Raw genomic sequence first — 27,315 nt, forward strand, 5'->3', positions numbered from 1 at the left:
CCGTGAAAGAGAGGGAGGTAAGAGGAGCAGGGAGGGAGAGGGGAGGAGGGTTTCCCATCGAGCCAAGCTGGCCGACGCTTTGACTGACAAACGAGATAAAAAGTGTCATCAGCATTACCGCCGCCACTCAAATCTTTAAGACACATCATTTCAGGTTTTATGCCAAGAGAAAGCACTGACCAGCATTTCTCTAATCTTTATTTCTCCCACACACACCATCAGGACAGTAAAAGAAGCTGCCAAACACTTTCATCACTTTCCTACTGTATCCGCACATAACCACACTCTTAAAGTGGCAATTTATGAATCCTTCCTTTCATTTCCAAGATGAATTTGCACTCTCAAAAGACTGGCTCAAGATAATAAACTTTTGTTGGGCTTGGTTAACCGCTATCACTGCTGCTCTTTCAACAACAACAAAATACCAAACTTCTCTTCTTGGATTTATCAAAAGAAGCTGTCGAGGCAACGAAATACATCAAAAGTATCGAAAAATGAAAAATGCTGCTCCATTTGGGATTCTACTGAGAAAGTTAAAGTTGAAGTAGTTAAAGATCTAGCCTTAGCACTTAGTAGGGAGCGACTGATTGCCCCCCCCCCCACAAAAAAAAAAGAAATCGATATTTGGAAGTTATAAATCTATTTAAAATCTTGACTTTTTTTTCCATAAATCAATTTTTTCCCCACCTCTATGAATAATGATTATGCATTATTAGGGGCATGTTTGCAAAGGAGGTTTATTGAGACAGTTTTTTCAATATAGCACCTGCTATTGATGGGCTTCAGTTCATGTTTTTTACAGCCTATTCTTGTCTAACTTTACCATCAATGGAAATATTCATATGAATGTGAATTATAACACTTAATTAAACTTATTTCAAGAATGCCACATCATGTTGCTGCTTCCATGGATGTACTTTGAACGGTAATATCTAAGGGAGTGTGTCTTTTAAAGAAAAAAACAATATTATTTTTCTTCAGGAAACAATTATAAAATCTATATTTTTTACTCAATATGATTTTTTTCATCTTCAGAAAGATGCATTTTTTAGCATAAACAGAGCTGAAAAGGTGGAAAAGGATCAATTAGACTGAGCTTTAAAATAAAAGTTCTTCATCTTCCAGTCATGGTTTCTTCAGGCTGTAAAAACCTGCTCACTGTACATTTTCATTTACATAACTATAGTGATTATACATAGTGAAGATATGTAGTTCAACATCATGCTTAATCAATAATCAGCATGGGAGCTGAGCCTCCCAACAGGCTCTGTAACAGCTCTTCTTATTTCACAGTGTGAACCATTAAACAACACAACAGTAACAATCATTGATTATCAGAGCAGAGCAGCACAGTCCTCATTGTTTTAATCTATCTTTAGACCTCATGTCTAACTCAAAGCTGAGAGGAGAGCAGTGCAGAGGATTGTTGAAGGAGCTGGTAAAAAACAGAGACATAGAGGGAACAATTCATCTCTGCTGCTGTAAAGCAAAGTGGGCCTGGCAAAGAGGAACACACACCTGTCTGTTTTTCTCTCTCTGTGTATCTGTTGAAGGCATACTACACACATACACACACTGTCTGTGGCAGGCTTTCCTCTGTGTGTGTGTGTGTGTGTGTGTGTGTGTGTGTCTGTTACTGTCTCCTTTCAAACACAAAGGAAAGCAGGAGGAGGAGGAGAACTGAGGAACAGGAAGCTCACAGTTTCCCTACAGGTGTAACAGTCTCTCAGCAACTCAAGGGAACAAACACACGTACACAACACTCACACATACAGTATGATAAATGTTGTCACCCCTGTGGCTGTAAGAGGCCTCACACAGCGATGTTTTAAAATCTTACGTACGCCATCTTAGATTTCATACAGAATATTCCCTCAAGGACCAAAGTGGGAAAAGTGATTTGCATCCTGCACAACCTCGTCGCACAGTATACCCAAAACCTCAAAACTCCTCAATTCACCGCATACCGCTTCAATTCAACAAACTGTATTAGTTGCTAATTATGATAGAGGAGGTTCACAAAGAGTGATGTCATCGAATTATCTCAAAGACTCCAAAACAACCTAAACAACAAAATGCACACATCATCGTCCTGGGAAGCAACAACGCACAAATACTTTGAGCTTAGGCATAAAGTTTTACTTGGGAATTTATTCATTTTTTTAACATATTTTTTTGGCCCATTTTCCAAGCACAGCCGAAGAGAGACAGGAAATGCCAGGTGTGGGGGAGTGGGGGGGGGGGCGACACGCAGCAAAGGGCGAAGGCTGGACTCAAACCACCGGCCGCTGCGACGACACAGCCTCCGCAGATTGGGCGCCCAAAACAACCGCCAGGCCACCGGCGTATTTTTAATGAAAAAATTTTCCTTTTCCCCCCCATAATGTATATATTTTTTCGCTTCACCTTCAGGGAGCGGTTGTGCCGTCCATCTTTCTATACAGTATGGTTGGTACAAAATGAAAAAAGACTTTCTACAGCATATCCATCAGTGCTCACCATGCTTTATATAACAAAAATTACAGCTTAGCAGGTTGAAACAGGCAAGAATGGAAAACTAGACCTCTGAGAAGATGTGTCTATTAATGTAATGTTCGTGATCAACATTGATCTAAACCAGTCAACATGGTGGAAGACTTCAGAGCTGCAAGACATTCTTCATCCAACAGATTTGGACAGTGGAGCAAACTTCATGTTCATTATCTTCACCATATTCTTGTAATTTTTTATTAGCAGTTGAACCATCAGGTCCAGTTAGTCATCAAGTAGAGATGTCCTTGAGGTATCTGTGCATGTGCATGAACTTGAGTAAAGAATGTGTGTACTTTTGGCTCCTCTGGTCACTGTTAGCCGTTCTGTCAAACAGAACGTGCGTCTTTTAACAAATGGCCGTTCACAAAGCAGAGGTCAGCACAGACAGAACAGTGCAACATTAAGTTTTACTGAAGAGCTGTGATGTCATAAATCTGAGACTGTTTACCTTCGTAAAGACAGAAAGATTTATGTCTGGTCTTTGTCAAATATATTCATGTTAAATGTCAGGTCTACCGGCAGCATGCAAAAAGAGGTGCTATGCACTGTGGTTGAAGGAGAAGGAGAAGCAGTGATGTTTGTCTGTCACTGGCGTCAGTGTGTTAGAAGCCCAGGAGGCCGTATCCCGACAGACGGAGGTCCCCTGACCTACAGCGAGGTGATCGGGCACTACTACCCCCCCCCCCCCGACGCACCTGACGCCCAGACACAACCATTCAGACTGTGTCGTCCCCACATCCAGCGCCGCCCTCATCTCATTCATGCACGGATTGCTCCGACCTCCACCTCAGTAGCAACAAGGACGCAAAGAATACAAGGGAGAAATCCTTCCTGCGTCTTACCCCATCTGTCCCTTTTTTATTTTGTAACACAACAACGTGAGGTCTTCTACCTGCTTTTAACATTTGTTATGAATTGGCGCAACACAAATATTGATTGATTGATGAGAAATATGTATTTACAAAGCAACATGTAGCAGTATTAATAAACTCAGCGGTAGGATACCAACAATGGTTGACAATGCAGAAATATATTTCAACAGCAGACCCGTGTCAGCAGACTATAAGACAAGTTTCATGTCATGTACGTCTTTGTAACCTGCTACTGGATGCTTTGAATTTCCCTCGGGATCAATAAAGTATCAATCTATCTATAAGAGGAATGAATGTCCTCTTCACAAAGTCTTGGAGCTGCAAGATGACTAGACTAAGTTTGCATCATCAGTTTGGTGACAGCAAGCTGGTCAATGTCAACAAGTGTCTGTGATGTGTAGTGAGTCTTGATGTGTTGCACACGATGACATCAGATGTGTTTTTTTTTCAACAAAAAAGACAAATTCACACTGAGCTACTCATTTCACAGACAAATTTCTCACCCCCCTGCCTTTGAGCTTGTGCTAGTACAACATTTGATTCCAGGACAAAATTAAAAGAGCTGCTTAAAGTATATTTCCCACGAGCCTTATGGTGAAATAAAGCCAGACTTCGAGGCAGCCAGTGGTGACAGAGGTTCTATTCTGGCTGCTTGGAGGTGCTGACAAGAGAGCAGATGTAGTATTATAGTCCTGAATCAACACATCAACAGACATCAGAGCCACCTCCATGGTGTGTGTGAGCGTCTGTGTGTGTGTGCACGTGCGTGTGTGTGTGTGTGTGTGTTTCAGAGCGCGGGGGTTGCTCTTGACTGACAGCTGGAACCTTTACTACTCACTAAATGGATGCTGCATCAGTCCATGAAACTTTGATTTGGTTTCACTGCTTGCAAAGCTTGTTAAATAATAATAAAAACAGAAGATTCAAGACTAGATGATATCTGCTCCTGCCAACTCTGAAGTTATTTCATTTTCATCACAGGATTGACCTACAGGGTCCTTTCTGAGTAAATTAAGTTGCGGTTCCGAGAGTCTGCGGGTGTCTTTTGCTTGGCTGCTCTTCCTTTGTGTATTTAACTGCATGTTATGTTTTCTGTGTGAAGTCTTTGATGGAATTGGGAGAGGTTCAGAGAAAAAAGGGATCTGAAGCCAGGCGACTCTTTTCTGTTTCAGTTTTTTTCTATAATCCTTATCACAGAGAAGGACAACTGAGCGGGCCTCTAGAGGTTACATCTATCACCCTCTATCTTTCCCTTTCCCAAACTAAACCCTACACACACACACACACACACACACACACTAATTAACCCTGAATCTTTGTTCTGCTACACACAACGCTCAAAAGATGTTTTGCCATGTGCTCAGGAACTAGAGATTTCCATTACAAAATTCAATTAAAATGGGGACGATAAGCCAGGGTTTGTCTGTCTTCAGTTATTTACATGACTGTTCTGCTCCATCAACACACACTGAGATGAGGTTATTCAGCAGACATGACATTCACATTCAGAAGTTGTGTCACAAGTTGCAAAAGCTTAGTTTATAGGAACACAAGCTGTTTGGTAAAACTGAACAAGCTGTGACTTTCTGCAAAAGCAACTGAAGCATATTTTCTTGTTTCAATTTGAAGATTAAGAACATCAGTTAAAGTCCAACTGAGTGCACATTTAGTCATCCCTTTTCACAGTCAGAAGTGTAAACAAGTGTTATAAGATGTATTTCAAAATGTCCTCTTTAAGTTATTAAAACATCTATGGGGAAACTTCAGAAATGTTCATGTAGGGCTCAGTCAGCTGGAGGGGCGTGTTGGGCGTCGCAGAGTACAAAGAGGAGCAGCATGTATCCAGACCAAAGTGACATTTGAAGTTCTGTTCACATGCTGATTCATGTGCTGAAGCCGTGCAGGCAGATCAGCAGTTTTCAGCTTTCCCAGTGAAAGTTTGGTTGGTCTCTCGTTTAACCAGCTCAGATGAAGGTTGAGACGAGCGTTTATGTTTATAAGTTCAAAGTAAGAATCAGACTTTAGCAGAAAAGCCAAGTTGTTGTTTTTTAAGTCTTTTGTACTCGTGTTATGTAGCTGTCTTGCTCAGAATAATAAACCTCTGCACTGTTTCTGATGGATTGTGCGAGATATGAATAAGTGCAATGATTTAAAAGGCTCAATAAATGTGGTAGCCCATCTTGGATTTTGACTAATAACGAGGTTCCGTCATGAGGTCTTATCATAATAATTTCACACTTTCAGTTTGACATGTTTCTCAAACATCGCCTAACTGATGCGTGACCCATCGTCCACTGGAACCGCCAACCCAAGCCAACTTTATCGACCTTCTTTCATAATACCGCTGTGGCTCTGTTCACCCTGAGGTTAGCTGAAAGCCCTGAAACTAAACAGAACGTCGAGTGAATATATGAGACAGCAGCCTGCAGGGTCAGAATTATCTAATTGTGGCGTTTGGCTTTGCTGTCAGAGACTTTGCATAATTGGCTGATTATTAAAACAAAATATCAAGATTTTAAAAAGGATCCCGCAATTTATTTATTATTTTTTTTTTTTTTTATGGAAATCTGTCTCTGTTTATTTGTCATAACATTAAATCTGTTAACATATCAGTGATTTCTATAGTGAAGCATTTTTCTACAACACCACAAACTCGTAGATTTTTGTTTTTTCTGCATAAAATAATTTATTTTAATGTGCTCTCACTGACATAGGGCCCGAGTCCACAGGCAGCGACCACAACCTCTGTCTCATTGTTGCTAGGTTAAGAGTTAACATCTGCTTCCCTCAGTAAAGACTGTTAAGTGTGTTAAAGAGCTTTTTGTGGTGAATATTTGTTTTAAATAAAGGAATAATAACCAAGAAAACATGAAAACAATGTGCTGGCATTGGCAGCAGCTCTAGACATGGAAGTTGTACCTAGACTAGTGCCTCCTCCAACATTGTTGACAAAGCTGATATCAGAAGTCCTGTCCCTTCTTGATTTTGATTGGTCAGTGTTGGAGAAGTGAAATTGACGAGCTTGGCGCTGTTCTAAAAGTTGAAGCTCTTTCAACTGTGAATAAAATAGTTTTGCCTCCCTTGTGCTCACTTGAATTCCAGCCTTTGTGTGTGAGTGTATGTTAATGGTGCACTTTTCTCTGAGGGTGGGCCGTGGGCGTTCAAGCCTAAGATTTCAGGCCTGAGAACACCTGCTGAGTCTTTCTCATGTCACTCTTTGCACTTAAAAACTGAACGCCACATGACATATTTATATGTTTTTCCTGTTAGAAGCAAACACAACACAAACGGCATTCCGATAATTACTGGTGTAATGTTGCACAAAACAATAGATTCACAAACAACTTGATGATGCACGTAAATTGCACACAGCTGCAACAATTCCCAAAAGTGTCAGCGGAGATTGATGCTTCGATTGAGATGGGCTGAATTATTAAAGAGAAACTTGAAAACCTAATTAAGAACATGCAACCTAATTAGGAGTGAACATCGTGTTATTATTTCATTTTGTTAGTCAGTGAGTATTTTTTGCAGATTGCTCATACTGGAAGTCTCCACACAAACACAATGAAATAATGTTAAAAATTCATAGCCATTGGAATGATAATAAAGGGCGGTTTGTTGCATTAGAGATGATTCAGCCTGGATATCCTCCAGATGGCCTGTCTGTACTCTATATGTCACTTCATAGCACAATGCACAATGTTTTTTTTTTCATCCATTATTTATCTTAAGTCTTTATTTTCTCTACTGTTCTTTCAGTCTGACACATCGCTGGCAGACAACGGCTGACTGGCAGAAAGGCGTCTCAACTGTACGACCTTAATCTGAGTTCACCCCGCCGCCTGCATTGAAGAGAACAGCTAATATGAATAAATCTCCCTCAGTGACAAACAACCTCTACACACTCACACACACTCATGCACGCACGCACATTATTTTCCATTATAGTGCCCAGTGCACTCACAACTTGCGGCCACCCAGGCATGGGAGCAGGAGCTTAAACTATTAATTCAACATCCACTTTAATCACCTTTTCCACCCTGAGGAAAGGAGAGGAGAGGAGAGGAGAGGAGAGGAGAGGAAAGGAGAGGAGAGGAGAGGAGAGGAAAGGAGAGGAAAGGAGAGGAGAGGAGAGGAGAGGAGAGGAGAGAAGAGGAAAGGAGAGGAGAGGAAAGGAGAGGAGAGGAGAGGAGAGGAGAGGAGAGGAGAGGAGAGGAAAGGAGAGGAGAGGAGAGGAGAACATTGTTACTGATCCTACTCTTCATTCGTAACAGTTAGGCTTGCAGAGGAAAAAACTAGAGACAAAGGTGGAAAGTGAAGGTGAGGGAATCAGTGATGAGAATCTACAATAGACCTCTGACTCCCTCCTGTCAGACTCTAATGATTCCCTAATGTCAAGATCTGCTCGGGAATATCAATAAGACTGTACTGTACACGCTCATGAACACACACAAACTCCCTCAGGACATTCAAAAAAACTTCCCACAACAGCAGAGATGTTTTCCTGTGCTGCTCACAGAGGGCCTGACCACTAAATACAACTTCTGGCACAGGGCATACACCTACACAAATTCAATTTTTACACAACTTAAGTACAGTATGTCAAAATAAGACTCTGGGTAGAAACATTTCACAGTTTGATATAGTTTTATTAACTGTCTCTGCACCAAATCAATGCAAATATTGTCAATGAAATCTGAATCGTGTTGAATCCAGTTGGGCTCAGTCTTCAGCTTTTTGAGTTCCGTAATGAACTTTTCTGACTGAAAAACCTAATGGATCATTAAAGATTTGAGTGTTATATCGTAATCAATGTTCCAACCTGTTGCAAGAACTTAAAATTAGATGAGCAGTATGTATCCAATAGATTAAAATTAAAAGGAGCATGGGCACAGGTAGTGTAGTGGGTGTGGCCCGGGTTTGAATCCGACCTGTGTCTCCTTTCCTGCATGTCATTCCCCACTCCATCTTTCCCTGATTTTTGACCCTATCCACTGTCCAATTTCAACATAAAGGCACAAAAAGCTCCAAAAAAAAAAATATATATATTTTTTTTTTTAAGAAAAAAGGAGTTGTCCACTCACTTTCGCACATCTGTGCACAGAGGGGTACAGTATGTTTGAGAAACAGAGCGGTGTCAGCGTCAGACATGTGTTCTGTCCACCAGTCAGCAGTCGCCTTACTTGATCTGTTGTAACTATTAATTAATGAAATAGTTCTGATCTCAGAATAAACATAATAGAAACCTCCCCAAGTGTCATCATGACTGTAGATTCATCCAGCACATCCAGTAGTTTCATTCAGCTTGAGCTCTCTGGTCTTCTGTCTACAGAGGATCCTCCAGTTACCAGCATAGTGTATAACTGAATACTGTATTTAAAGAGTGGCGTTAATGACGCAGCTGGTCGTGTATGCCAACAGACGATTAGAAAGCAAATATATCTCTGGCCTAAAGACGAAAGATTAACTAATCTACTGGGGTATTGGTATCACTTTAGTTAAAGTTTTCCTGGAAAAGGACTGTGGTGTCTTCCTCTCGTGTAAGGCTACAAGTTTCAGGCCTGCCAACCTGAATTATTTGTAACTAACTTTTATAAATGACCCTTCCCCTAAACAAACTGACAGTCATAGCAACAAATCTCTTTTTTAATCTTCTTAACAAGTGAATCCAGCCGATACGACGGGATTCAAAACAGAACTGTCTTTTTGCTTAAATCCCATTACCTCTTGAAGGAAAGCTAGATTTTACCATCAGCCTTGACAGTTAAGTCTATAAATACTCCACAATGACGGCGTAATAACAGAGATGAAACAGTAATTAGAGAGGCAGGTGAGGAGCAAGAAAAATGTTTGAGACGAGGAAACTTCTGATGCACACAAACGCACAGACGTACAGGTGCTCACCGCGGAAAAATCAAACATGATTGGTACGTTAAAGCACTGCGAGAACTTCCAGGTATTTTAGTATTCGTAAAAATGAAACTTTAATTAAGTGGTGCTCATCCCGCTCTGCGACTCAGCGGTGCCATTACACCGTCAGTAATGTCTCCTTTGATGACAAGATCCAGCAGAGCCCCTCTTATTCATGAACACGTAGACAGGAAACAACAAGCTCATATTTCACAAAATGAATTCAAACCAGACTCATTAATAATCGTTACCCCTCTTAATGACTTTCTGTGAGTGCACGAATCAGAACGTGTGTACAGCGTCTCGAAAATCAGCCTCATTATACGCAAACATCTTGAGGTTGTTAAAAAAAAAAAAAAAAGTTATAATGACCGAAATGATATCCTTCAGACAGATGCTTTCTTTGACTTTGGTCAAGTACACTTTCAAATCTGGCTTTTATAATTACATGAAATATTAGTTTTTGGTATTGCTGGAGAGTGAGCTGTGGGTGTGTGAGTCACAGCTCAATATCACGCTTGGTGATGCATGGTAATGTAGATTTTACAAATACATCCAAAATCAGAAAAAGCATTTTGAGTCGGCCTTTTTTATGTGTTTCTAAAAATGTATAATCAATTGTTTCTTTTTGTTTTTATCTTTCTGTTCATTTAATCTCTCACTGACCACCTTAGGGTTGATATCTAATGCTGGAGAAACTGAGAATTAGCGAATGCCAGTTCCAGATCAAGCTGATTTCACGTGTGGAAGAAACATCCCTTCTGACCGTCCAGTGCAGCAAACAGCAGCTGAAATGTACTTCAGTTTTGTTTATTGCAATTTTGCAAGGAACCCCTCCAAAGGAAGACTTTTTAAGGACCCTCAATGTTACTAACACTAAACAATACTGAAATACTATTTTAGCAAACTGTAACCGTTTGTATTTCAACCACCATTTTTTGAGTTTCAGGCCAGTTTACCAAGCTGGCAGTTATCTGTGGAGAAACAGAAAGCACTAATATATGACTGGATACTCTTATATTAGGCTCTTTCAGGTGCAAAGAATGTGGCCGTTCAAGTGAACATATCCATGCAAGGACCATTTTACTCTAACAAGGAAGCTTTTCTAACAAACAACAGAAGAGAAGCTGAAAGAAGGCAACAACATGTTCAAGTCTAAGTCAGTGTTGTCAGTGGAGCTACACAGCTAAACAGTTTTATCCACAATTTTAACCATAATTTATCTGCAATAAGCACAACGCAAGAGTTTATTTATCAAAAAGAATATAGGAAACTATTTTAAGTAAACAAACACAGCATGTATACATATTTCCTTCTGAATGGAGGTGGGAGTATATTGGTTATGAATTATGAAATGTGATGAAGCTACAGTTGGTTATCAGCTACCTTCAGATTAATTGGTGCAAATTTAGTGGTGAAAAAGCTGCTTTTTGGATTTATTTTTGCATGAGGGAACTTGTGCAAACATAGGTGTTGTGTTCAACATGAAGAAAAATAGATAAACTTTAATATTTGTATTTTTATCATACATATTTTTACAGCTATATTGAACATTGTATCACCTTACTGTTTTTATATCATGCAGGTCTAGTTGTCAGATGTATAAAAATGTTATAAAAGTAAAATACAAACATGGACAGTGGGTAACACCTGCCTCACTATTTACATCACCTCCGCTTTCATAATAATGTGTGAAACATTACCGACCTCCAATCTGCCAAAATAGACCATCACATCTCAGATCATCTAAGAATCAATGAAGATAATAATAATAATAATAACTTTATTTATATAGCACCTTTTAAAACACAGGTTTACAAAGTGCTTTGACAAACAGCAAGAACAAAGCAAACTAAACCAAACACAGAAAAACAACAGTAAGAATATAACAGATGCAAAATACCAAAAAAAGATAACCGTAGTCTAAAATATTACAACTTTACGGTCTCAAAGTAGAGTTGGATGACTTAACTTCTTCTTCTTCTTGTTTTCCCTTCAACCTTACCACTCCCTCTGTCTCTAAAAATGCTCCCCATCTCCTCACTCTTTATACAACACTGGGTCCGGGTCCACCTCTGATGCTAATATCAGCGGCCACAGCGCTGCTCCAGGTCACTAACGGCCCCATTGCTGTCATGGCTGTCACGCCTCCAATCAATCAAACCTGCCTGTGTGTGACTTTGTGTATGGCTCTGACTGTGTGTGTATGTGTGTGTGTGCCTGTTGATTAGTTGACTCCATTAACTCGTATGAAACTCTGGTGCCAGGCCAGGGCGGCTGGGGAGAAGCACTTATGGAACGTCAGGTTGCTGTGTGAGTAATCGGTGCCAGAGGGAGATAGCGAGGGGGCGAATGGGATTTTCAAGCCCCACAGCCGAACAAGCCAACACCCAAAGTGAGCAGTGTGCAATGGAGATGATTAAAGCAAATGGATTTCCAACTGCACAAATATGTTGTTGGACCACCGAAGAGTGTGTATCTAGAATTAACAAGTGTGTTGTTTGGCGTGGGAGCCTGAGAGGAATAAGTACAGGCTGGTTCAACAGCCAGGATACAGAGACACAAAACTCCCAGCTCAGCGTTCCAGCGTCTCTCGATAACCTGCTCTCACACAATTGTAATACCTTGAACCGTAGCGTAGGCTCCAAAATGCAAACGGCCCCCTTTTCCTTCTATATTGTCACACTGTGCATATTTAGCTGGTTCAGGATTTGGCTGACTTCAGCATCTCTCTCCAGGGAAAGATAAAGACCGGGCTGTCAGGGAAGTGTACCCTCTGACAACCTGGCCCCAGGCTGACAGAGGAGCAGTGGTGAAGGCAGCCATCTTGGGGCCAGAGCAAGGGCAGCAACTCCTGCCAGTGAGCTAATGATGCAGGACAATAACATATTGTGTGGAGACGTGTTGCAAACGCAGCTGGTTTAAAAATATCTCCTCAATGGCCAACATGAAATCAGCATACAATGTAACGAGAATAGATATATATTCATGTTCTTCTAAATTCAAAATGATGATTTAAACTGGCTTATCTTCCTCTACAGTTCTGGTACAACTTTTAAAACTTTGCTGCCACTTAATCTGCAGCACAAATTAACAAGGCATACTGTGTTGGATGGAAATACACTTCTCTTTGATACAAGAGAAAAGAAGTCTTGTTCTAGCTTGATTTGAAGGATTGCCTTGATATCAGAGTGATTAAACTATTACAGGCTGTGTTAAATACTTGAATCTGATTGGTTTATCAAAGCAATCTAAGGTCTATTATTTCTCTATAGCCGACTCTTGCTATGTGAAGAGGAGACTTGTTCAACGTTTATCATGTCAATCCACCAAAGGAAATCTGGTCAATTTGAATTGAGTCCATTTAGTGTGAAACAAAGTAAGGATAAAGAAGCTGTGCTTTTAATGGCTGGTGAATGAAAAAAGCAGAATACATCAATCAGGCGTCATGTTTTCATTCACGGGTTCTGTTCACCTTGTTTTACTTCATTGTCAGTGGAACAGTTTGGTTTAATTTGAGCTATGGTTCTGGGCAATTCATCAAAATTCAAATGAAGTCAATGAGTTCAGATGAAATAGGTCTGATTAGCGCCGTCTCGATCGACACGCACTGTACGGAGGGCGGATTTTTTGACAACTGATCAGTTTTGATTTTATGAAGGATGTGTTATTTGAAGTATTATTCACTTTCAGGTGGTAGCTGATGTGATTTATGGGCTGGTGCGCTGTCTCTGTTTATCAGGCAACGTAAACCCCGCCTCGGCTCCTGCTCTTAGCCTGTTGTCAGGGTAACTAAAAGTTAGGGTGAGACAGCATTCCCAGCATGGTGACCGCCATCGACGGGCTTCCTAAGTCCCCTGCAGTACCAGACGGGCGGCGTCACTCAGGTTTTCTTCCATTAATATTTACAGTCTTTGGTTTATTCTGACTGGTGGGATAAGTGACAGATATTGACCAGGCTCTGCCCAGTGTGCATCCTCAACTGATTGATTGTAAGACCAACGGCAGTGTTTTCTTGAGCTGCAATCCCTAAGGCCAAAGTACTTTGTGTGTGTATGTGTGTGTTTAAGTGTTTATGCCTGAATGTGTGTTGTGTGAGCGCATGAGACATTTTGTGTTTGACAAGAGCAAACTCCAGGCTTCCTCTAATCACCTCCATCTCCCTCCTTCCCTCTGTCTGCTGCGCCGTCACTCACCCTGACGTCGTTACTGACGATCCTTCGGTGAGTGGAGTAAACGTCCTCAGTGGGCTGTCTCACATCTAAATTACTGTCACCACCTGTCGCCTGCTGGTTGTGCCGTCTCTACTTTTTAAACCATGACACACGGGGAGAGTAAAGATAATATTTCTAATCATACATGATCAGCATCTCCTGTAAAGTTCACATTTTCACACACTATCTCAACGAGTTACCAAAGCCGGTTTTCCCATATGCACTTCTGAAGATTTTAGAGAATTTCAGGAGGACTGCCCCTGAAATCCTCCTGAACTGATTGTTCAATTATGCACCTAATGGCACCTCATCGACTGTGGCTCAGTGGAAAAGTCGGTCGTCTCTCATCCGGAAGGTTGGGGGTTCGACCGCCAGCCACATGTCCGATGTGTCCTTTGGCAAGACACTTAACCCAAAGTTGCTCCCCCTGCTTTGTCGGCGGTGTATGAATGTGATAAGCTAATGCTAACACCCCATCTCCTCTCTTTTTTTTTCTAGGCATAGAAGCCATCAAACTTAATCCAAGAGGTGGTAATATAAATTTTATCAGGAAAAAAAGAGAAGCATTTTGGATTTTGGATTTTAAAAGTTTATTTCCAGGTGGGATGAATGAGGATTTTTCAACCAACGAGTTCTTATAATGTTTTTTATGGTTTTATGCTCTTCTAATATTTTGCATTGTTTAGTATATACATTTTTAAACATATTGTAAGATTCTTTTTTTTGTTTTTGAAATCCCTTGTTGTATTTGTTTTGTGACAAAAGCCTCCTTAGTGTTCTTCTCTCTTCTACTCTTTTTGTTAGAAGGATTCTAAATGACTCTTGTGCAGGCTTTTAACCACCCCCCTTTAACCATCCCCTTGATCCCTACCTGTTGACCAGTTGTGATGTCAGCCTTGTTTTTGTTAGACACACCCTTCACCTCCATGTTACCTGGCCAACAAACCAGCCCACCTTGCATGTCCCCTGTTGGCTGATACACACATATGTGGAGGCATTTGATTGGTTGTCCCTACCTTTTTGATTTTTTTTTTACCTTTCCTTTAATTGTGTACCCACCCTATTTAAATGATGTTTGTTAATCTGTTTCTTGATGACCCTGATGAAGGCCAGGAGCCGAAACGCGTCGGTCTGAATTGTTAATAAAGTTGATCTTCTTACTACCAAGTGTTGCTGGAGCATTTTCACCTCTTCTAAGCGTGTGAATGGGTGAGACCTGTGGGCTAAGTAGTCAGAAGACTAGAAAAGCGTAAAACAAGCTCAAGTCCATTAACCATTTACTTTTGGAAATGTTTGAATAGTAGGTGCTTATTGTAAATGATGAGACTTACGTCAGCTGTCCTGCTCAACTTACAAAAAAAATGCCACTAGTTCTGAGCCAGGTGTAGCCCTTGTGCCCTGTTTTAGATGAGAAGAGGGAAAGGTGGCAGCGCTCACACCTCAAGAAATCCCATGCCCCCACGACACTCATCCACTGGCAGACACGTGTGCCCTTCAGACATCCTCGACACATGTTTACAGCTTCACACACACAGACAAACACCCACACCCACAGTGATCCCCTCTGTTCAAGCTGGTAACTCGTGATGACAGGGGAATCTCTTTCATACACACACACACACACACACACACACACACACACACACACACACACACACACACACACACACACACACGAGTCCTACATGAGTCAGAGGGCAAAACAATAGGACAAGGTTGCAACCTGCATAGTAAAACACAGGAGCATTGTCTGGCTATCTGCTCCTCCCCATACTGATGAGGTCCTATCAGTAAAATGGAGACAGGCTGAGCTAATGGACAGAAAATTATCCTCTAATGCAGATCAGATGTGGTGAGTGACAGTACGTCCAAGCAAGAGAGAGGGAACAAAGGATGACATGAAGCTCTGTCAAACTGCGAGACACTTTCTGTCAATCATTCAATCACTGATGAACATCTCTGACAAGGCAGCAGCTGATCACATCTGACTTCTTGTTTGTTTTAAACACAGAATCAAATGGGTTTTTTTTAAACTTGTCATCCCCCCCTTGCCTTCTAATTTCTTCATCTTCAATCTCAAGTTCATCGACTTTACAGAGCCAAATTGTGCTCCGCCTTCCAATCTTTCAGTCTTTGTCCTCCTTCCCCTCGTCCCTGCAGGCATTTCTAAATGAAATGTGTTTACAGAGAAGACGGGAGGGGGAGGAGAGAGGGAGGGTGAGAGTACCAAGGGAGAGGTGAGCGGGGCTTATTTTAATTAACGATCGGCTGGCCCTCGCTAGATTCGGTCAGCGATTAAAACTCGTTAGGATTGACTCGGGCGTCCAGGCCTATTGAGCGACGGTCTCTAAGCGGCCTGAGAGTCAGCGAAGGAGGAAGGAGGAGGGGGGGGGGGGGGGTCAGGGTGGGACACTGGAAGATGAGAATAAGGTGGTATTGGAGAAGATAAAGAGGAGCACATGGAGGCAGAGGCGGGATGAATCAGGACACCGCAGCCACTCTGTTACCGACATAAATACATATGATATATTATTATATAAACTGATTTGTGAGAGTGGAGACAGAGTGAGGGGGAGGAGTGTGATAGAGTTCGAGAAAAAGAGAGAACGAGAGTGCAGCTTAAGTGGAGACTGTCAGTCAGATTATTTAGAAATAAAGCGGGGACATTAGAGAGAGAGAGAGAGAGAGAGAGAGAGAGAGAGAGAGAGAGAGAGAGAGAGAGAGAGAGAGAAGGATGGATGGGCAATTACTAAAAGTTCTTCTTTCCACAGGCAAACATCCAATCCACTTTACCTTAGGATGCATGAATTTGAATGTAAAAAAGAACTCTGGTCTCAGGTGGGCAGCTTCCATATTATTACAGGACCATGCTGATGGATAGGAGATGGCATTTGGGGCTCAAGCTTTTGCAACAAGGGAAATAACACCTTCAGACTCTCAAAGAGCAGAGCTGCTATTTGTGCTGCACAAATGCAACACCGTCTTCAATAAACTAAAGATTTATAAAAATCTAAACGACTGGGGAGCCGGTGGCCTAGTGTTTAGTTCCCCTGCCCCGTGTATAGAGACTAAAGTCCTCAAAGCTGGCATCCAACCTGTGGCTCCTGTATTCTCTCCTTCTTTCTTCTCTCCTTCTTTCCTTCACTTAATGATGTAACTAGTGTGACAGACAAGACTAAGTGGACCACTCCGAGCGTTCCTCCATGCAGGAAACCAGTCATCTCACATCAGCAGTCCCTGCACCTCAAGGAGGAGCGTGGAAGCCCAGAGAGGATCCCTGATGAGGAAACTTGTGTCATGCATGTCCCCCGCACATCACATGACACATTAAATCATCGCTTTTAATTAGTGCCAATGGCGGTTACAATACAAGCAAACAGCTAAAACTGTCATGCCGTGAAGGTGACTCCAGCTTAACTCCTCTCATAGGCTCAATTAAGAATCTGTTATCTGGGATTGGTTTGATCTAAGACTTGTTTATGCCTATTTATTCCGATGATTATGGGAGGCTTTTAAATCCTTTATAGGCTCCTTACACGCTCCATCTCGACACCTCTGCCCTTGTTCTTGGCGTCTTTCTTTGGCTGACAGAGAGGTCTATCCTGACTTTGAGCCCAGAAGCTCTCTAAATGTCAGAGATTTAATAAAGTACAGTAAGAGATGTGTGTGTCGTAGAAATTAACCGGCCAGGTCCAGCCGCTGCATAAAGCAAGAAGTAGTTCTACGGCTGGTTAATTAATCGAAAAAATTAATCGAAACCGACATTCAGAACCTCTAACAGACGTAATCTTGCCCATGACAAATGTTTCTATTATTTTCAGGGCAGAGTCAGGTGACGACACGTCCAATCCGTGACATCTATCTAATCTTATCCAACTTGTGCTTGAGGCATCAAAATGAGTGACAGCATGTTTTCTGATATGAACAAATAGGAAAACATTTTAAACAGAATATATATCATGCAAAGGTAATGCTTTGACTTATTTAGAAATTGTCTTAAAAAGGTTTTTTTTGTTTTTTCCAGTAAAGCACACTTCCATGCCATGCAGTGTTTCCCCTACTATTATATTAGGGGGCCTGCCTTTATTGTAGGGATAGGATAGTGGATAGAGTCGGGAATCAGGGAAAGAAGTCATTTAAGGATACCTTTCTGATAGAAAAGGACATCTGTCATTAAAAGTAACACATGAACACCAAGATTCCTTCAAGTGTTTGTGTCGGCATGTCGGCTTGTCCCCACCCGCCACCCCCCACCCCCCCCACCCCACCCCACCCCCCCAACGCTGTAAACCTAGGGGAAACACTGCCATGTATTATACTATAATTTTGGTTCAAAGCCTTCAATTCATTTTGTTATTTATTTTATTATTAAAGGAGATGATGCACATTAAAAGGCTCAAACACAACAAAGGGATGATTGGCAGACTGGCTATGCAACTATCACTGATTCGGCCTGTAGATAACATTCTGGACTCTAGTGAGGGAAGGGATTATGACGGAGTGGAGCTGAATATGCATATGTGGAAGAGGAACTATTGTGTATGTGTATGTGCGTGTGTGTATGTGCATGTGTGTGTGTGTGTGTGTGTGTGTGTGTGTGTGTAGGTGATCTGATTCCTCTTGAGTGTGGCTTCTGAGGTGGAAGAGGAGATTACTGCACCACGCTTCTATAATTACCTCTCATCTCTCAGCCACTGCTCTAAAACACAACGGGGAAAGCCAGGCGACCCAACACACACACACACACACACACACACACACACACACACACACACACACACACACACACACACACACACACACACACACACACACACACACACACACACACACACACACACACACACACACACACACACACACACACACACACACACACACACGGTGCACTTCAGCTCAATGAAGCAGCCAGAGAAAGTTATTTCTAGAGGGTTACCTTTCAGTGGAGTTGTGATTGGAGACCACCCACACTACTGTTAAGCAACACAGGTCACACACACACACACACACAAACACACAAACATTCTCCTCTCTCACCTGCACACACAAGTTGTTGTTAGCAAGAAGAATGACTCACCTGTAGCTGCCCTTCCCACACAAAACCCCCCACTTAAGAATTCTTTTGCACAAATCATGGTCTCACTTCATTTCGTATTCTTTCATTTTAAATTTAATCATGCAGAATATTCCCTTGTTTTCATCCATCACACACACACACACACACACACACACACACACACACACACACACACACACACACACACACACACACACACACACACTTACTTGCACACAGAGTTTACAACTGGACAGTTTGCGGTCAGCTGCCTTGCTCTATCATGAAAAGTGTCATAAACAATGAAAAAGCAATATTTCTTAACAGCTTAAGCTGCATCCCGTCCTCATTACGCTGACCTTTATTGGCAGGAGCCGGCCCTAATAACCACGCCATAAATATGAGGGCTGAGTATGTTTTCAAGTTGACGACGTCTTCAAAATTATGAATTAACAACGCGACTCGCAGCTTCGAGGAAGTCATTAAAATCTATGCCAGGAGTAAATTGCTCCGCCACACTGAGTGACTTGGACCCTCTCATGGTCCCCTCCTTTCTCCTCCCTGACTCAACTTTTGATGAAACAATATGTCTGCCAGGGGAGAGTTACACACAAGGGCAGTAATGAGAAACTGGACTGAAATAGTGGAGACACAAACGGAGAAAGAGAGAGGACAGCGGTAATGTACAGTTGTGACGATACCATATACGATTACTTTGATGCAATAGTAGTCAAATTCAAACATTAAGGATACCAGTTTCGATACCATGGCAACAAAAATAAAAGTCCTAGGCATCCACATTTAAGAACTGTCTTCTTTTTAATTCCCAAAAGTGGAAATTTCCAAGCAAACTCCTGCACACTGTCTAAATTGCACAAATACATTGACTGGTTCAGTACAGAAAACAGTGTCACCTCCTCTGCTCTGTCTGCTCGCATGAGACATAAATGTAAGTTTTTGCATCTTTAGATGTCAGAATAATCCGAGGAACTTCAGTTTTTGTCCTCCTGTGGATTTGAACGAACCACAGCTGCTCTCTCTGTCTCTGTCTCGCTCTCTCTCTCTCTCTCTCTCTCTCTCTCTCTCAGCAGCTTTTGGTTAAAGATATAACTGATGATCAAAATTTTCATGAAATTTAAGATACTATCGATTATTATAATAAGGGAGATTTTAACATTTGTACACCTTGTATTGAAAACTAACATGTCAACATTTGTGACACTCTTGGGGCACAGGTAGCTCAGTGGCAAGGGCGAGCACCACAATCACAGAGGCAGTGGTCCTCCAGGCGGTGGTCCAGCCCTGATGCTAGTGCTTCAGGATTTTGCCATTTGCATTACAGAAAGTTTCACCTAATTCACTGCCACATGCCAATGCATAATATATCTTATTATCAGGTGTGTGTATTTCAAATCGATCTGCAATTAATTACCAAGCGAGTAGTGGATTAGAAAGAAGGAAAAGACACTCGAGGGGGGGAAAGTGGCCAGGAGAAAAGACAGTCAAGCTGCTCGAGTGTGTTGTGAAGTATCTGCAAAGCTCTGCAAAGCTCCGTGTTTGTCCAAGCATGACGCTCAGCTCGCTGAGTGGGTTGGTCGACATGACTTACAATACCTACGTTAAAGCCTCATGGAGGTTTAGGAATTCAGCAGAATAAATTCTCCTTTTTTTCTAAATTGCCACAATGGACTCTTGAAAAAGTGAGGCAGCAGCTTCTGAACTCACCCACACACACATATACACACACACACACACACACACACACACACACACACACACACACACACACACACACACACACACACACACACACACACACACACACACACACACACACACACACACACACACACACACACACACACACACACACAATATCCACACACACACAGTTTAAATCCTTTAGAGCACCATTTATTGATGTTGTTAAGATGTGGTGTTGAAGCAGTATGAAGAGCACCAAAGTCCACTTACGGTAGGTGGGATCAGAGTTTGAGGGAGTTTGAGGGCCAGCTCAAGTATGACGGTCAGTTCACCTTGTGGGCAGGTTGACTTTACACACACCACCTATATATCAAAGCCTGATAGAGGTTTTGGAATTCAGCAGAACAAATTATTTTTACATTCAACGATGTACTATTTTAAAAAAAAAAGAAAAGGTGAAGCTGCACGCTTCTTCACTCACCCACACACGCTCTCATACCTTCACACAGAAATATTCCTAGATAAACCCTGGCAGCAGATCGCCACATGCTCAGCACACATGGTTTCACTGAGACAATCTTTTCTTAATTTAGGATGCATTAAATTTGTGACAAAGCGCTGCTGCTAATGCGTGGACGAGTGCAAATGAGATTACACTGTCCCCGTCGAGCCTGAGGCACACACAGCTGTCTGGACAGGCACACTTTCCTTCTGCAGGCCTGAGATGTGTTCAGGCATAAAGAAGAGCATTTTATTTAGGCAGCTGCCAGCTTAACTGGCAAATGGTGCTCACATAAGCAGGGGGAGCTGCGAGCTGGAATGTGACAATGGGAGGCTGTGGTGACAGGAAAACACCTCAAGAGAGTGCTGAGCCCACAAAGGAGCACAGACAGAGCGCAGGTAGGTGCACCTCAATGAACTGCTTCATTATGCCTATAAAACTGATGTGTCATCTGAACTGATAAATTAAAGATATATCACAAACTCATAATGCACACAGAGAATAGGAAATTATATTATAGCTGAGTTTATTATAACCAAACCACAGAGAATCCTCACAACCAAATTACGCACACATTTAAGCGGTTTGAAAATCCACATGGCAATAAAAGTCTCAATCTGAAGTCTGCTTCGCTTGGCAGAGAAAACCAGCCCAGTTATTAATCCTATAGAAAGACATCGGCTGCGTAAAACTCATGGAAATATGAGAGATGTCTGTCCAAAAAGAGACAGTACAAGTCAAAACACGTTGAGCATCATCACTATTTGGACATCAGACAGGTGTCATCCAAACCGCAAGAAGCGCTTCTCCACAAAAAGTCAAGACAGCAACAACAAGGTGGTCTCCCAAAGCTGAGCCAGGTCTGCATCTTCACATCCTTATTGTAACTGATAGAAACCGTTCATCAAAATTACGCACCATATTTAGCAACCACATGCAACTTAAAGATTCATTATGTGCATTTTGTCAGGTAAAAAAAAAATGTTGTACTGTTTTCCTTAACACTGAAATATAAGTAAGGATGTTTACTTTATTGGGATAAGACAACTATACCGGAAGAAAACTAGAATGGAGGCGAAAATTAAAGTCTGCCAACTTCCATTAAAACTTACGATGGCATGCTAAAAATAAACTTCCAATGTAGGTTGCATAAAAAGCATATTCACGTCGTTTTCGTTTGGTAACGAGATGAATGGCGAACAGGTTGTAGCACCTGAAGTTACGTGAAGCGAGCTCATATCTGATAACACAGCGTCACATAATGAATCTTTTTTTTTTTTTTTTTTAGTTCTGCAGGCAAACATCACAACATCCAACCGGTGTTTCAGCCGGTGTACTCACCGGTTAGCTGGTCGTAGGATCCGTCCAGCTCTCTGGAGTCAGACAAGCTTTGGTCGCGGTTTTTCGCCTTCATTTTTCCCTCTCGTGCGCCGGAATGTGGAACAGCTGAAAGTGTTTTTGCTTTTGATTCTGTTTGTGAAAAAAGAACAGTGGCTCTGGTGTTCGCCTTCACGGAGGACGGCTACAGGTAGAGCACCGCTAGTAAGTCATCATAGGTACGTCGTGAATTCAAACAAGATAGCCATGTAAGTTATTTCCCGGGTCTGTTTGTGTGTGTGTGTGCGCTCTCGGCATCCAGGAGCGGAGTGAGCCACGCGCGTTTCTTCTTGGTTTCCACTCTCCCTCACATGGGCTGGCACGCGCGCACGCACTCACTGAAACTCACGCATACTCTCACACAGATACCTTATGTTTAGACCTTGATGCTTTTAATACTATGCTTGTATAAAATCATTTGTACTCTGATATTTAGGTACTATGTTTCCTTTATCGACCATATGGCTTTGATGCTCCAGACAATGGCTTTTTATTTACCTATACTGCTATTAAAGCCTTTTAATATTAAAATGAATTAATAGAAAAGAGAGATGGGAATTATCCTTGGACTCCAAAGTCTTTTACATAAATTTGGTTTGATTATGAAAGCTCAAAACAAGTGTGGCCAAAATATGAATATGCCCGTGGGGAGTTCCCCCTAGTGGCATTAAGCCATGATTGCCTAATATAACATGTGCCTGTCAGGATGATCTACTTCAGTCCAGAAATTACTTAAATGTATCTATTGGGTGTTAATTTTAAGCACATTCCTAATTTAATTATCTCCTTGCTGTCCTTATTTGAATAATAACACTACTTGTCATCTCCCAACAATCATTGTTATTTCACAAATTTGTATTTGTCCCCTCTATGCTGGATGTTGATGAACAATACTCCCATTCCTGTACATAGGAACTATACACAGACATTGTATGGACACTAAGATTTACAGAATGCCGTAAAAGACATGTGGCCGTGCTGTGAGTCAACATTTGACTAAAATATTATATAATCTGTTTAACTGAAATAAAGAGAAATGTAATAAAAAATGTAAATTCCTGTTTTTTCTCCCCTTACCCCCAGCAAAATATCTGTCTCCATTCATGCGAAACCTCACTCACCCAGTTACCCATCAGCCCCATTCCTCTGTGCCATTAATATCATCACATCCTCTCCTAATGTTCTCCACTGAGTCAGAGCTGTGTCGGGTGCGTACAGAGACATCAGCAGAAGCAACAAGGAGCTCAGTGCTGCTGCTGCCAGGCAGAGGTTCTGACTATATCTGATCTATAAATACTTGCTGGTTGTGGGAAGCCTTGTGCCTATCCCTTTTTCTTCCTCACTGCGTTCCACCGCTATGTCTTCGCCTCACTCGCCTGCTTACAGGGTGACATTTGGTCAGAATCTGTCAAGCAATCTGTCTTTGATGCCATAGGTTCACATCAATGGACTCTAAATCGCTCTAGCAATCCATCCAATTTTTTATCTCAGACAATTGTGATGTTTGTCGGTCTGTTACTGGGCATTCAATTTATACAACTTTATGAATGTTGATCATGCTCTCTGCTGAATAAAGGGGGAAAACCTGAAGCTGCGTTTCCCCCGAAAGAAGCCAGGACTTGAAGTTCCAGGAGCTTGAAGGTTCCTCAGGCTTCATGTTGTCTGTTATCAGCAACATCCAGAGACCTGTAAAGATTAGGCAAATATGTCTGATAATGTGAAAAGTCACACCTGTTGTGCACAACGTTACAGAGGACACATACATGCCATTTTATAATCCAGACAAATTTTCACAACTGCATAACTTTATTTCAAGTGATTGCTACTCTCGCAATTCATTATCAACACCCTCTTTTGTTTTGCTGAATGCTGCAAGTACTCAACCAATGAGAAACATTCAATGAGGCAATGGCCACCCAGAAACACTTTATTTCAACTATTACCACAAAAGCAGGGAACATATTGGGTTAACATTGAGTCTGCTGTGATGGAAACAAAGAGTTCCTCCAAAAGTTCCTAGTCCCTGAGGAAAGTTCCTGGTGTGGAAATGCAGCTTAAGGTATGCTTGGTGATTCCTACCTTAACTCCTCATCTAACGTGATGTTGCAGTCGAGCTTTGAGACACGTGCCACTAAAAGGTTAGCCACATGACCTCATCTTCATATGGGGTTGAATTAAGTGCCATCTCTGTCACTGAAATTATCATTGAAGCATGCATTTGCGTCATGTAGCAGTCTTGTAATGCCTACATGCAAATGCGCAATGCATGTAGCCCGTGACCTGACTAACATGATGTGAGTGTACAGCGCAGAGTGACAGTCACAGATAACAGTGTGTTGTTGGTGGTTTGGATTCTAACATATGAATTATTTTTTATTTTAATTTTGTTGAAAAAACAACAGTTTTAAGATATATATTTATATTTTTATATGGGTGGTTAGGCTGCTGTTAAAAGTTTGTAGTTTCTTTCACAGTGAGCAGAGGTCAGCTGTGGGGTCATGTTCATTACAAAGGACCCTTGGGCCACGGTATGCTTCAAATTAAAGGCTTTTGGGATCATCAGGCAGGCTCTGAACCTGAACTTTACACCTCTCCTTTTCATTCTTCCAAAAAGTAATTCTGTAACTTTTGTGGGTTTCACCAAGTGTGACTCCGTTTATGTCAAGACTGTCTAAAACATCTGTGCCTTTGTCCCTGCCTGTAACATTTACTTGGTGTCACCAGACATGGAATGAAAGAGATCAAATGAACCAAAACGCACCTTAATGCACATTTCTAGGTGGAACAAAAGAACAAAATCTGACTTTTAAAAAAAAAACTCCTGCAGCTTGATATTTCATAGAATAGTTTTTTTGAAACATGATTCAGTACTCCGGCTGTTATAAGGTGTGATTAGATGTTAATATTTCTGATTTTATGCACTGTAAGTGACATGTGGTGAAGCTGGGCTACAGCTGCCGATCCCTCCGGGGGACGAGAGTGAATCACCCATCAATCATCTGATTGTAAACACTATTTGGTCATTACACATAACATTTAGAATTTGCTTGTTTTGTGTGTTTGCCTTTCCAACTGGCAGACTAAAGGACATGTGGGTCTGACTGGCTATAAAGACTCCTACTGGGTGAAAATGACTGTGTTTGCAAGTGTTAATGACACAGTTAGTAGCTTACACTAATAACTTTGGCTGAAGCCAAGTTTGTTTGGTCAAATATTTGAATATCACCTATAACACACAACAACAAACATTTAGGAAAAGAGGGTTTTGTAAGCACACACGGCTGGATCCAAGTTAGTATCAGGTAGGGGCAAAAGGGGATGCCTTAACAATTGGTCAGGAACCCCAAAGTCTGTCATTTGTTGTTTCTGAGCCTCAATTGAGGGTCAAATAATATCAAAGCCAGGGGATTGAATTTATGCCTTTATATAAATTCTACGTGTAGTTTGACACAATCACAGTATAAAAAAAAAACAAGCAGAGAACAACATACTGGAGAACAGACAACATAATGAAGCGATTTCATTACATGAATGAAGATTGTAGCGGACTCATGCAGACAGTCTATGGTCGTTTAGAAGTCGCAGGATATAAGAGTCACAGACCCCTTCCATTTGTTTGAGTATTTGCTGCTTCCACACATTGGCTCACCCCGACATCACGTTACTAACGGGCTTGCCTGAAAACTTCAAGAAGCACTAACTGAGATCAAATTTTAATTGGTGGAGAGCACAGAGTGGTCATTCACCAGGGATGTTCTCTTCATCTGTTACCACATCCTTGTATGCTATTCGAACTTGCAGCATACAAACAAACAAGGTTGGTTTATCTGAAATCATTCATATTTTGTGTGAAAAGTTTGACTAAAATGCGCAAGGAAAAACACTGGGAAAGAGGCGACTTAAGGTCATGAGCAGTTGGATGCCCCCCCCACTAAGCCTCATTTGAACACTGCATGCTTTAAATGCACAGAGGGAGGCCCACAATAACCAGAAGAGCTGCTTTTTCTGCAATCTAATACCAACAAAATATTTCCCAGATACGGACAATTGGATAATGATTGGATTTCTGTGTGTGGTAAATGAACAGAGACAAGAAGCGGTGGATTCTTAATGAAGGCGAGGAGGAGTGAAACAATGACGGATAGAGGGGGAGAAGGGGGATCGATTCATGGTGAGTTAGAGGGGATTTAGTGAGTCAGGGCCAAAATAGAGAGAATCTGCGAGTCATTGTTGAGGAGGCTGTGTGAGACGACACGGTTAGTAGAGAGGTCGGGACTTATAGACAAATCCAAGACGTGGGCATACACACGTGGTTGGTGTGCAGTGACCCTGAGACAACCTTCGTGTATCCTACAACAGAGCAGCAGATACCGGGCATGAAGCCAGCCGGGTACGGAGGTCTGCTGTTGTTTGGTTAGGGAGATGTTGTTCCATCCATATCTTTAACAGCGGAATATATTAAGGACACAAGAAGGGCCTTTTCATGCTTCTGATGCAACATAAGTTCCCACAGTTTTGCCTCTGAGTTAACAATAAAGAGTCTGTATATTAGTTTATTTCTCGCAGATTAAAAAATGGGATTACATTTTTGTATATTGTTTTGACAGTTTGAGTCCATGATCCGTCTCGCATATAAATCATCTCTCTTGAAGATACATTTTGCAATTTACCGTTAGCTTTTTTCAAAACTCAAAGTAAACTTGTCAATGTGCATGGACCATTTTAAAGAGCCCTTATTCTGCCCTTTTTGGGGTTCGTATATTTAATCTATGTATCTACTTTTGTACGTTCACAATAGCTGAAGTCTGAAAAAAAGTGTCTGTTTTCATCCTTGCTCCCTCTACGCTCTGAGTCCGTCAGCTACACTCTGCTGAGCCCACACTGTTAGACCCCACGTGGGCCAAGTCTGCTCTGATTGGTCTGCCGATCCGCTCTGTTGTTATTGGTCAGTTACTCAGCACGGTTCTCGGAAATGTCCCGCCTCTTTTACCATATTGGGAATGCAGCCACTGGCTCCGTCCGAGGGAGCATAAACATTAGCACCTTAGCACTACTGTGCTACTGCAGGCTACGGCATATCGTGGGCGTGCTACAGAAGTTAACGGGCGTGCAACATGAGCTGCAGGGCTTGCGACAACGAGCAAA

At 41.7% G+C, this 27,315-nt stretch overlaps 1 protein-coding gene across 3 annotated transcripts in view; it reads right to left on the bottom strand.

Annotated features, from left to right (window-relative positions):
• The window catches only part of LOC109990751 (Kv channel-interacting protein 2), a 107,936-nt gene extending 84,775 nt beyond the window's left edge, over window positions 1–23,161 (bottom strand). Inside the window, exon 1 of one of the 3 annotated variants that reach the window (XM_065959216.1) lies at window positions 22,135–23,161. In XM_065959216.1, the coding sequence (XP_065815288.1) occupies window positions 22,135–22,207 (73 nt within the window). In that variant the 5' untranslated portion in view covers window positions 22,208–23,161. The remainder of the gene's footprint in view (window positions 1–22,134) is intronic. The other 2 variants (XM_020642958.2, XM_020642953.2) reach the window with 2 other exon arrangements.
• Between the last annotated feature and the right edge of the window lie 4,154 nt (window positions 23,162–27,315).

Source organism: Labrus bergylta, chromosome 10 (genome assembly GCF_963930695.1).
Source record: "Labrus bergylta chromosome 10, fLabBer1.1, whole genome shotgun sequence".
NCBI lineage: Eukaryota > Metazoa > Chordata > Actinopteri > Labriformes > Labridae > Labrus > Labrus bergylta.